General features: G+C 31.1%; 2 protein-coding genes and 1 long non-coding RNA gene across 7 annotated transcripts in view; 2 read left to right on the forward strand and 1 right to left on the reverse strand.

Moving 5' to 3' along the window:
- The window catches only part of LOC144855926 (ER membrane protein complex subunit 3-like), a 140,214-nt gene that overhangs the window by 3,369 nt on the left and 124,327 nt on the right, over positions 1-12,518 (reverse strand). For 2 of the 3 annotated variants that reach the window (XM_078713886.1, XM_078713887.1), the window contains exon 2: positions 230-383. In XM_078713886.1, the coding sequence (XP_078570012.1) occupies positions 230-378 (149 nt within the window). In that variant the 5' untranslated portion in view covers positions 379-383. Of the gene's footprint in view, positions 1-229; positions 416-12,518 lie in introns of those variants that run through there. The other variant, XM_078713885.1, reaches the window with a different exon arrangement.
- Positions 2,949-7,497, forward strand: LOC144855561 (uncharacterized). The gene is made up of 5 exons (XM_078713457.1): positions 2,949-3,036; positions 3,749-4,298; positions 4,488-4,535; positions 5,199-5,245; positions 5,811-7,497. The coding sequence occupies exons 1-4, from the start codon at positions 3,007-3,009 to the stop codon at positions 5,210-5,212; spliced, it is 642 nt and encodes a 213-aa protein (XP_078569583.1). The 5' UTR covers positions 2,949-3,006; the 3' UTR covers positions 5,213-5,245; positions 5,811-7,497.
- LOC144855943 (uncharacterized) lies at positions 7,906-11,396 on the forward strand. 3 transcript variants are annotated; one of them, XR_013614885.1, is made up of 6 exons: positions 7,906-8,038; positions 8,319-8,637; positions 9,239-9,313; positions 9,775-9,825; positions 10,193-10,230; positions 10,720-11,396. It is a non-coding gene; the product is annotated as an uncharacterized LOC144855943 (long non-coding RNA). The 3 variants fall into 3 exon arrangements; XR_013614886.1 differs by lacking the exon at positions 10,193-10,230; XR_013614884.1 differs by lacking the exon at positions 10,193-10,230 and having other exon boundaries at positions 9,775-9,805.

Consider the following 12,518-nt stretch of genomic DNA (forward strand, 5'->3'; position numbering starts at 1 on the left):
TTAGGCCTAGGCCCTATATAATAATAACAATGTAATTGTTTTAGTTAGGAAATGGTTATTACAGGCCTAGACTAGATGTCTACATTTAATAGGCAGCAGTGCACCTAGGCTAGGCCTCGACTAGTTTGTTGAGCGGTTGATAGCTGCTCACTCCACCAGTCTCACTGGCAATCGAAATGGTAGGCTGGCCCTCTAGCTAGCCTAGAGAATATAATTTAGATTAGCCTACCCGTCGCTCACTTGTTGCAATTCAACTTTCTTCTGACTTTGAAGTAGTATGCTTACATAATGTCGTATTATTCCGACAAAAAATGTTATAAAAACAATGGGCAAAACAACCCAAACTCTAATATTTGAGTCCAAAAGTAACTCAGCCATTCGCTCTTTTTTTAATCGACGAAAGAGAGGAGAAAACAAATAACCACACACACACGTACGAACATCGATCTAACTATAGAGTACGCTGTTTGATCTAAAATGTGACACGCCAAATGTGAATTACAGTATTCTTTGTCTACTACTGTAACTTGTTCATCATGATCATGTGTTGTAAACTCACAAATTGAAATGCAGCATCATCGAAAATACTTTCTTTAAACAAATCCTGATATCCTGTTTCAAGAAAATAGAAATTTCCATTAAAATAACCTAAACTTTTGGATGAAATGTATTAAAAGGTTTAGACAATAAGATTAAGATAATATTACCCCCTGAAAAAAATATTTTTTTTATAATTTTTTCGTTGAATATGCCATTGCATGCAATTTCACATAAAATTAGTTTTTATTTACCAGGAAAATATGTCAAATTGTCTGTCAACCGACAATGGGGTTTTGGCTAAATTTCACAGTTTGTTTGTCTCTTTTTTTTAAAGTGAAACCATTGTTTTTGTTTTTTTTAATTAAAAATGTTTTTGTGGGGACAATTCAAAATATGATAATTTTTTTTCTAATAACTAGTTTCGTCTGGTGATATCGCGCTCCTTTCTTCAATGTTCATTGTTAACAAATGGAAAACTAATATCATTTTTTTTAAATCAGTATCTAACATTGCTAAAGAAACAGAAAAAAATAACGCTTTTAAAAAGAGGCATCGGAATTTGTAAAGGGCTACGAGTCTAACCAATAACAAAATTCAACTTTTAAAGGGTGCAAATACAAATTAAAAAGATGTAAACACATTTTAGAATATTTTATTTTCAAACCTGAAGCAGAGAACACTGGGACGGTACATGGCCAAAAGAACAAAGTTTATAAATGCAGACGAAAATATTTTTCGGCGTAAGCATTGCTTTACCGACAAAACTCTGAGTTTCCTCAGTTTTTAAATAACAATACCAAAAATAATAGCCCAGAGCTGAAAATGTATTGACAATATCGATACGACTTCCATCAGGAACGGATGATAATACCTACAATGTAAAATCTTTTCCCTAAAGCAAACACCACTTTAAATGTGGTTATACGTACCTTATATTATATAAATATCAATAACTTTAACGGTTGAACAACTTCCCGAACGGTTATTCAATGCAAATTCACTAAATAAACGATTATTCTACGCAAATTCACTAAATAAACGATTATTCTACACATTCAGGTATACATATAAAATATTTTAGAAAACAGTGCACCATTATATAAATTCAATATTTCAAAAAACAAATTATAATGTTGCCTGAAATGTTAACCAATCAGCAACAGTAAATGTTGTTATGCGGCCATACAGTGTTCAGTCATCCATATGTAATCATTTTGGTATTATATGTCGATACATCATGCATATGCATATCCTTATCGTCGATAATAAAGTATTACTGCATTTTTAAAATGGCTGCGAATGCAATTAGAAATAAACCTGTAAGTATAACTAAGATTTTGTTCACTGCGTCCTAATATTGATCCCATTTAGTTCAAACCAATCAAAGCAATTTAACAGTTTAATGTTTTCTACCAACGTACAATGACTATTATAAATTTGTCAAATTGTCTGTCAACCGACAATGGGGTTTTGGCTAAATTTCACAGTTTGTTTGTCTCTTTTTTTTAAAGTGAAACCATTGTTTTTGTTTTTTTTAATTAAAAATGTTTTTGTGGGGACAATTCAAAATATGATAATTTTTTTTCTAATAACTAGTTTCGTCTGGTGATATCGCGCTCCTTTCTTCAATGTTCATTGTTAACAAATGGAAAACTAATATCATTTTTTTTAAATCAGTATCTAACATTGCTAAAGAAACAGAAAAAAATAACGCTTTTAAAAAGAGGCATCGGAATTTGTAAAGGGCTACGAGTCTAACCAATAACAAAATTCAACTTTTAAAGGGTGCAAATACAAATTAAAAAGATGTAAACACATTTTAGAATATTTTATTTTCAAACCTGAAGCAGAGAACACTGGGACGGTACATGGCCAAAAGAACAAAGTTTATAAATGCAGACGAAAATATTTTTCGGCGTAAGCATTGCTTTACCGACAAAACTCTGAGTTTCCTCAGTTTTTAAATAACAATACCAAAAATAATAGCCCAGAGCTGAAAATGTATTGACAATATCGATACGACTTCCATCAGGAACGGATGATAATACCTACAATGTAAAATCTTTTCCCTAAAGCAAACACCACTTTAAATGTGGTTATACGTACCTTATATTATATAAATATCAATAACTTTAACGGTTGAACAACTTCCCGAACGGTTATTCAATGCAAATTCACTAAATAAACGATTATTCTACGCAAATTCACTAAATAAACGATTATTCTACACATTCAGGTATACATATAAAATATTTTAGAAAACAGTGCACCATTATATAAATTCAATATTTCAAAAAACAAATTATAATGTTGCCTGAAATGTTAACCAATCAGCAACAGTAAATGTTGTTATGCGGCCATACAGTGTTCAGTCATCCATATGTAATCATTTTGGTATTATATGTCGATACATCATGCATATGCATATCCTTATCGTCGATAATAAAGTATTACTGCATTTTTAAAATGGCTGCGAATGCAATTAGAAATAAACCTGTAAGTATAACTAAGATTTTGTTCACTGCGTCCTAATATTGATCCCATTTAGTTCAAATCAATCAAAGCAATTTAACAGTTTAATGTTTTCTACCAACGTACAATGACTATTATAAATTCTAGGCCCACTTTTGTAATATGGGTGTGGCGCGTATACCAAGTTGAGTGTTGGTGTGAGCAATACAAACAAATGCTTTGTCTTCATAGAGTGGGAATGATCAAATAATACTGTATTATAATAATAATATTCTATAACTCACTTTAGTTTCCTATATTCTATATAAATATTTCAATACTAAAAGAAGGTACATCAAATCATAGAGAAATGAAATGTTTCAATTCGATGACAAAACACAAATCTAACGCCGAGATATGTAAGAGTGTGTGCAGTAATATAATGTATCGTGAAAGAAGAATGATAGAAATAGCAATAACTAATACATAATAAATCGGAATGTTATTTTGCCCATCCAGTGATTGCTATATTAACACGATGATAATCTTATAACTTTGTAAAGTAAAGTGAATGCTACAAATTCAATTAATTTCCTTTATTATGAAATAGCATTGTAGATAATAGTGTATAAAAGAATGACAAACTCAGTGCTGGATGTCAAACTTTTTACAGAGAGAATAGGACTGGAAGCTTAAGTACATATAATTAACAATACAGCAATAGTGTAAGTGAATTTCGTTTTTTTTACTGTTCCAGAAAACTGCAACTGCTGAAATATTCGCAGACTTACTTCGCAAAATAAGTAATGTTTATCAAGGTGACAACTATTATTGGCTGAGACTTTTGTTAAATGACCACTGCACAGGCGATGTGTTAGGTAAGTCCGACACCACAGGACACACTCTGTTTAACCAACTCAAAGCCAAAGGTTATCTCTCCTATGATCCTACAGATGTCGATATTCTCTTTGACATTGCCACAGTAACAGGAGAGACATTAGCTATAAAATTAGTAACAGATTTTCAAAACGACTATTCAAACAACGATAACACCAGCTACAAGTCCAAATACAAAGACGAAAAAATAACACCATTTCGCAAAAATCTTTTGATGGCTGTGAAAACAAACATAAATCCCCCAAGACCTATGCATGACACTTACGAACACCTACTCAGTGGCAAGGTTTATGGAAATATTTGGGATTTTGTGTTCAAGCTGGAGAGGGAACTATGGTTAACTGAGGAACAGCCTAAAAAGGTCAAGTTTGCAAATCTTCTCGACGGGACGGCAAGGGAGATTCTTATAGGTATGTAAATACTGTAACTCAGCAACAATTGATGCAGCCTACATTTACAGACTAGCGCAGTGTTAGGCCTATTGTATAAAAAAGACCCTTTAACTGTGTTCTGTCCATCCACTTACTTTAATTGAGTACTTTGGAGGGTACAATAGATTTTAACATACCTACATGTAAGTTATAACTTTTATCACACAGGTTCAGCAAGACCTACGGATAGAAGTGCGGACAATCGCAATGGACAAGGTAATAAGCGCAATAGCAAACATTATACCTGCCACTGACATTTTACCACATTCAGCACCAACACCATTTTGCACAACAGAAATCTTAATAATCGATTGAAAGTCACATATGTTGTACGGTATCAATGTTTTGATTTGTAGAAGGCGTATAGACCTACTGTATTTGGGGACGCAGGAATGTATTCATGATACTGTATTCAATTTGTCCAATCATAGTATTGACTCAATGTAGTGAATTTCATTCGTTATTTCAGATGAGGTTGATAACTCGGATACTGCCACTAGGTAATGCCCCATGGTATAATTTCATACTAACAAGTACACATTTGTGCATACCATGGGAAGAAAGTCCCGATGTTTTTAGCAGGGACTTTCTATAACTATCATTTGTTGAAAATAATGTTTACAATAACTTACCACCATTACCCAACTCCATATTACATTACAAAACGATAAGCATTGTTTAGTATTTCAAGATTTGCCGTAACAGCAAAATAGATATTGTTAGTTAACTATGCTATGTTGGGCAATTAAAATGCAAACAATTCCTCGTCTAATGTTGTCTCTTTCAAACAATCATCCCACGGGCACCAACATATATATTGGAGGTTATATAATGAGTTGCGTACAAATATATTGATTTTATTTTCTATATTTCGATTAGGAACAAAGGAATAAGCCGAATACAGAGGATTGATAATTTCATCAAAGGTAATTTTAACAATCATAATGATACTGTAAAGTTAGGCCTACAGTATGTGTAATAAATAAATTCACTCTGTAAGTCTATTCCAGAAAATTAAATATACACTGTAATTCTGTTTCCATTATAATATTATAATTTGGAAAATTCAAACAATATTACATAAAATAGGCCTAAACGTAATTCGCACTGGCGGGACTTTCCGAAGTTCATAAAGAATTTCAAGAAACATTTTTTTAAATTATTATTATTCATTATTTTGACCAAGGAGTTGCATAGCAGGAAACCCAAGGTGTGAGTAACAGTAGTAGTTTATGATGTACTAGTACACCGGGGTAACCTCTTACTCGTCTCGAAAGATGTACTAGGTTCTTGTACATGAGCTAGATGTACACTGGACCTACGGTTTTAGTCCTTATCCGAGAAAACTCGCTCTACTACCATGAGCAACATGGAGCGAGTGAGCCTCAAACCCTTGCTGATGTTATGGCTACGTATTACGGTCCCATTGTCTTAACCGCTCGGCCACTCGCTAATATATTGCTAACCATTAATGTTTTCTCTTTATTACAGAAAGAAAAAAACTGTTTCAACAATGTTGGTGTGTTTTGGGGATTCTATTGATACCATGCTTTGTTCTGGAATTTGTATTTTATTTAGCTTCCTTTACAGATGGCAATACAGTTGTTTTTCTAATTTGTTTACCGATAGCTATAGTTTTTTGTGGCTTGTCATTTATTCTTGGTGGAAAATATACACAATGTATCAATTTTATTTCAGTAATCTTCACAATCATTTCATCTTTGTTGACATTTCACTGACATACTATTACAATAACACCTAATAGTATCGAAGACATGGAAATAAAGTTACAGTCGATTTTTTTAATTTAAATTAATTATAAACCTGGCATATATAGGCCTAATCGTATCTACAATGTTGTGCAGAATAAGTAGTAACTATATGTTATGAAATAGGCCTACCATAAATAATTGTGTTTGTATTTGTAATATCTCTTGGCGTGGTTATTTTATTGTTGTTTATGCTTGATTTGTGTAATATATAGGAAAATGTAGTTTTTTTAGTGTATTTGTTTTATATAATATGCTTGTAAAAAATAATAATCTAATAAACGTCTGATGTTTACTCTAAAAGTTGGCCTGTAGCAAAAGCTAGTAGATGTTCGAGCAAACTCACGTATACGCATACGTGTCCGTGTCACAACATGTATACGGATACGCAGAGGTGGTTGCCCACAAACACAATATGATTGATTTTTTCCTAATAACTAGTTTCGTGTGGTGATATTGCTCTCCTTTCTTCAATGTTCATTGTTAACCAATGGAAATTGAATATAAAATATTGTAATACAAAATAGTATATTTTATGCTCTGTATTATTTGTATGGCATTTGATGAAATAAATATTTGTTGAATTTGAATTTACAATGTAAACTCTTTTTCCCAAAGCAAACAACACTTTAACTGTGGTTATACACGTACCTTCTATTAATAAATAATAATTAATTATTTGGAGTTTTCACTTTTTTACAACAGTTGCACTCACCAAAAGCAAAGTGCATCCATAAGAAAGAACAACAAAACAAATAAAAACAATTTAAAAGTCTACGTAAGTCAAAAAATCAATTGCTAGGGATCATGTCAAAACAAGTCAACTATATTAACAGCAAGTTTAATCGTTCCAACGCACCGACATGATCCCTTATGAATTGTAAAGGCAAAATGAAAAGAAAAAATCGGAACAAAAAGAATTGGGCCATTATATGCATATCAATAACTTTAAACGGTTGAACAACTTCCCGAACGGTTATTCTATGCAAATTCACTAAATAAACGATTATTTCACACGTTCTGGTATATAGAATATTTTATAAAACGGTTAAAAATATAAATTCAATTTCAAAATACAAATATAATGTTGCCTTAATTCAACCAATTGAATACCACTAATTAATAGTGAATGTTTTTATACAGCCATAAATGTAGTTGAATTATACATTGAAAATATCATATAAAATTATCACATTTAAAGAATATCAATATAAAATTCATAAAAAAGGAATCAATCATTGATTTTTTGTGATGAAAAATAACCTCTTCAAGGACAGACTTTTAATTCAACATTTCGTCCGGGAAAGATGTTCACCTTGCATATTCTAACGATGCAAATTGTTGTTTTGTGAATTGTGAAATGTATTTACAGGAGACAAACAAAATGGTGGCCCTATATATATATAAATATTCAGGTTAATAGTACCATTTTGTTGATGTTGATAAGTACAATGTTATACTCTGTAATTATTAACTGTACCTATTGCTACATTGTCTTAATGCAAATAAGGCAAGCTGCATTAATACAAATTTATTGGCACAGAGCATACAAAGTACAATTTCAAAGCGGTACTAAATGCCATAGAATGTAATTATTCCAAACTAAAAGTACTATGGCGTTCTTTATTATTGTTCTATAACAATAATAAATACAAAGAGGTTTGGTACTGTATTGAATGTAGTTGACCCTTGACATCCACTAGCTGCCACAATTCAATAATCAATATTTTGCATAATAATAGGAGGGAAATTCCAGCTTTTGAAAACGTTTGCTATGAATGCGTACATTTTCTTGAAATATTATTGTTAGGTCTTATAATTGGGATGGGCAGAATCATATAGACCTATGTGGATAGAGTAATACTACAGTGGGCTGTATTCCTGAAAGATAAATCAGAACAATAACAATAATCAGAACGAATTTCAGCAAAATTGAAACTTAAACCGGCAGTAATATTTTTGAAAATTAAGATCAAATGCACGAATAGTGTTTTGTACGGAACTGAGACAACCAAACCTATAACTATACAGTGTGTAGAATTAATATTCATTGGAAAGAATACAGAGAAATCAACATCATAAAAAGGGTTGACTATATTACATTACATTAACCCTGAATACATCCTAAATAAATAGCCCTGGTAGTAGAGGGAGTATTTAACTGATAAACCTCTATACTTAATCTAGCATTACCGGTATGAAGAGTTTTCTTATTAAATTGCTTTCACAGATTTCCAAAAAAACATATTCTCATAATGGATGAGCGTCACAAAAATCTTCTTATTCGTAACAGAGTTCGATTAGTGGAAGATTTACCAGTAGATACGTTGGTAGAGTACATGATACAGGACGGAATAATGACAAAAGAAGATTCTGAGATGATCGAATCCAAACCAACAACCATGAAAAGTACTTTCTCGACATATTGCCGACAAGAGGACAAAGAGCATTTCTAAGTTTTCTACAAGCACTGGAAAAAATGAAAGACCCATTATATAATTTTGTATATGAACAACTTCAACAAGAACCAATGAATTATTCCTTTCAAGGTAATTATATAATTTCTAACAAAAGCCATCCACTCCCTTCCTGTATAATTATATTTGAACAATTAATGGATGTCCCATTAAAAACAGGTTTCAGATGTGGCGATTAATATTAAGATTTCTGTTATGGAACATTGTTAGGTGAAGGTGAACTCATTGGCAAAGGTCACATTTTTATCCCCTTACGTACAAACGTTTGATATTATGATTGAAATCGCTAAACTGACAGATTCAGATTTTATCTATACAATAAGGATTTTTAAAAAGAGCATAAAAACACAAATGAAATCAAGGTAAAAAACCAATAACAGATGTTCGTATAAAGCTGTATAACACCAAATACATTTTAAGTATCAAGCATCGCTGTTGCCTACGAGCTAGGGCATCTCCAATATATTAATATTTAAGATCTTTTATTCAAGCAGAGAGATGGTGAAAAGGTTTGCAAAAAAAAACTAGAAAATAGCCAATATTATTTGTTTTCAAAATAATTAATTAACATTGATTCGTGTTCTCAATAGTATACAGTAAATACCTTTTTCAAGTTTTCGTTTTATTGAAGGACGTTTATGCTACTACTTTATTTAACATGATTATTTCACAGTTGAAAATGCAGGTGTAGATGGAGAAGAACATTCAGAGGCACCCACATCACAGACTGTTGACTCCATGGAAGAAGGTAACACAAATATTCAATATTAATAACGTCAGATTACATTATTATTTTTACGATGTTCAACACCTATTTAAGATAACAGTGGGCTTTATTGTGTAAGTGTATATTATACACATTTAAAATTAATTGTTCGTACGTACGTACGTCACACATAAAACTTAGATTGAAATTGTTTAAAGGCTTGAAAAAAATTCCCTTAATCATTTTCCAGATTGTTAATCAATTTCATTTTAAAAATGATTTTTTATAACCATATTCTGTCAACTTTTATATTTCTGTAATTGTCGGTGATTAATTTAATTAATTAATTCATTTCTCAAATTTAGAATGGTTGTTGTTCAAATATAATAATTGTGGTTCAATAACTCAAAGTCATTGGCTTTATTTTAATAGATAACCGTGTAAATAATTAATATTCTACTCCCATATATTTCAGAATTAATGAATTTTATTTGTCATTTCAGATGAGCTTGACAGCCCAGGTGCTGCACACCGGTAGGCCCAATAGACAATAGGTATAATAACGTGGCATTAAGCTATAGCATATTAAACTCACAAGTTTATAGGGTAATGCCACACAAAACATGTTACTATGTATGTCATTTTGTTTACACATTACATTGACAGATGAAAGAGGACGTCCCCGTATTTGTTTTAAACTCCAAAAGTTTGCCCAGAAGTTTTTGAAAATAAATGTATACATTTTCATGCGGACCTGCGCCATATTTTTAGTTATACTAACATGAAACTAATTTTATGACAGAATGTCATAGTCTTTTGCCATAACCAGCTGGGGATCCAAAGAGTATGAAAGTTAAACATTAGTTTTTAAAACATTTCTGATTACTTGTTTAACGATAATGTTTTTATTTTTATGATTAGGAAATCAATACTGGAAAAAATTCAGACCTATATCAAAGGTAATTATCAACTAACAATATCAAATAAATGTATATGAAACATAAATTATATGAATAAAATGACTACATACTGTAGGTCCATCACTCCGGAATTCTATTCTGATTTAATCGGTTTCTAATTTAAGACTCATTCCAAAATTCATTGACTACAATTTCAGTTTATATTTCATTAAATTCAATAATAATATTATGGAAGAATGGTCATACAAATTGAAGAGCAAAGTGTGCAAGAGAAAATTATACTGCACGTTATGAAAATAAAATATCTTCATTGTCATGTCATTCTTAAATATCTCGGAACACTGAAACAAGCAGACTGAAGGGGATAGGGGCCTACAGACTTTTTAAAAAAGTAATTATCAACTGAAAATATTAATATTCGATCTTTAACTGAAAAATTACACTGCGTTACGAGTATGACTAATATAAACTTCTATATTCGTCATGAAATATATTTTTAAATAAATACATTTTTTTCTTTTATTTCAGGAAATAAAAAGCGGTGTTTGTTTATTATTATATGGATACTACTACTTCTATATTTTGGCTCGGAATTGGTAATCATTTTTTGTACTTCTTCAATAATGGGATTTCAAGTTGTGTTTATAATTTCTATAATATTTCTTGTAATCTGTGTTTGCTTGGCAATCTTTATTGGAGGAAAGTTTGAAAAAGGTATTACTGTAATTGTAATAATCGTGAATTTAAGTCCATATTTGATCGATAATTATTACTGGGGGATTGACAAGATACTTGATAATAGTAACGAAGATATAACAACACAGTTACCGTCGATGTCTAATGAAACAACTGCTTTTATTTAGTTAAGTAACACCCATAATAGTTGTCGTAACTCAAACTATGTAAGTGTAATCTTATCTAAATGTTCGGAACGAAATAAGGTAATATAAAGATAGACAGTAATTTGTAGGCATAGGAGAAACATAAACACAATTATCGATCTTAATGTAAGTCACTGGACACTGGCACACAGACAATTACTTTTGTGCACATTCTATAAACTATAAACAACAATGGTTGAATTTGTATTATTTGTAATATCTTGCAAATAGTAATTGCTATGTTTGTTGATTATCTTTTTGTGATATGTTATTTTGCTTAAAATAAATAATGGTAAAATATATTTAGTCTAGTGCGTTTTGATGTTTTTAGGCTCGCTTTATTTGTTCTCAAAATATGTTTGTAATAAATACCGTAATAACAATAAATCAATTCGCTTGTGAATTTATTTATTATACTACAAAATATTGCTTTTATGAAAGAAGAAAACTAATAAATAGAATAATTGGTTTATGCGAATGATTTAAATAATGTGTAACGTTTGGTACTATCTACCACCAACTGACTGACTACATAGATATGGATGGGTTATAGAATGTAAACTCACTAGCTACCGTACTCTGATCAAGTGCGAAATTGTAATGATTATGTACGGTAGCGCGCTTCTTTGTCGTTCATAAGAAAGAACAACAAAATACACGTATTTAAAACAATAAAAACAATTTAAATGTCGACGTAAGTCAACAAATCAATTGCTAGGGATCATGTCAAAACAAGTCCACTATATTAACAGCAAGTTTAATCGTTCCAACGCACCGAAATGATCCCTTATGAATTGTAAAGGCAAAAATGAAAAGAAACAAGGCCATATACATGGCTGCAGTCGCGTGCTCAAGTTAGTGTTTACCGACCAACCGACCAACCAACCGACCGACCGACCAACCAACCGACCGACATAGTGAGCTGTAGAGTCGCGTTGCACGCGACTAAAAAACAAAATGAATTGGGCCATTATATGCATATCAATAACTTTAAACGGTTGAACAACTTCCCGAACGATTATTCTATGCAAATTCACTAAATAAACGATTATTTCACACGTTCTGGTATATAAAATATTTTAGAAAACAGTTAAAAATATAAATTCAATTTCAAAATACAAATATAATGTTGCCTTAATTCAAACAATTGAATACCACTAATTAATAGTAAATGCTTTTATACAGCCATAAATTTAGTTGAATTATACATTGAAAATATCATAAAATTATCACATATAAAGAATATCAATATCAAATTCATAAAAAAGGAATCAAGGCATTGATGAAATAGTTTTTTTGTGATAAAAAATAACCTCTTTAAGGACAGATTTTCAATTCAACATTTCGTCCGGGAAAGATGTTCATCTTGCATATTCTAACGATGCAAATTGTTGTTTTGTGAATTGTGAAATGTATTTACAGAAGACAAACAAAATGGTGGCCCTA

This window comes from Antedon bifida, chromosome 11, assembly GCF_963402885.1.
Source record: "Antedon bifida chromosome 11, ecAntBifi1.1, whole genome shotgun sequence".
Classification (NCBI taxonomy): domain Eukaryota; kingdom Metazoa; phylum Echinodermata; class Crinoidea; order Comatulida; family Antedonidae; genus Antedon; species Antedon bifida.

Excerpts from the sequence above, each read along its gene's own strand:
- LOC144855561 (XM_078713457.1), top strand. The coding sequence starts at position 3,007 with ATGGCTGCGAATGCAATTAGAAATAAACCT. Across the intron at positions 3,037-3,748 it reads ATGCAATTAGAAATAAACCT|AAAACTGCAACTGCTGAAAT; the intron begins GTAAGTATAACT and ends TTACTGTTCCAG. Across the intron at positions 4,299-4,487 it reads GGCAAGGGAGATTCTTATAG|GTTCAGCAAGACCTACGGAT; the intron begins GTATGTAAATAC and ends TTTATCACACAG.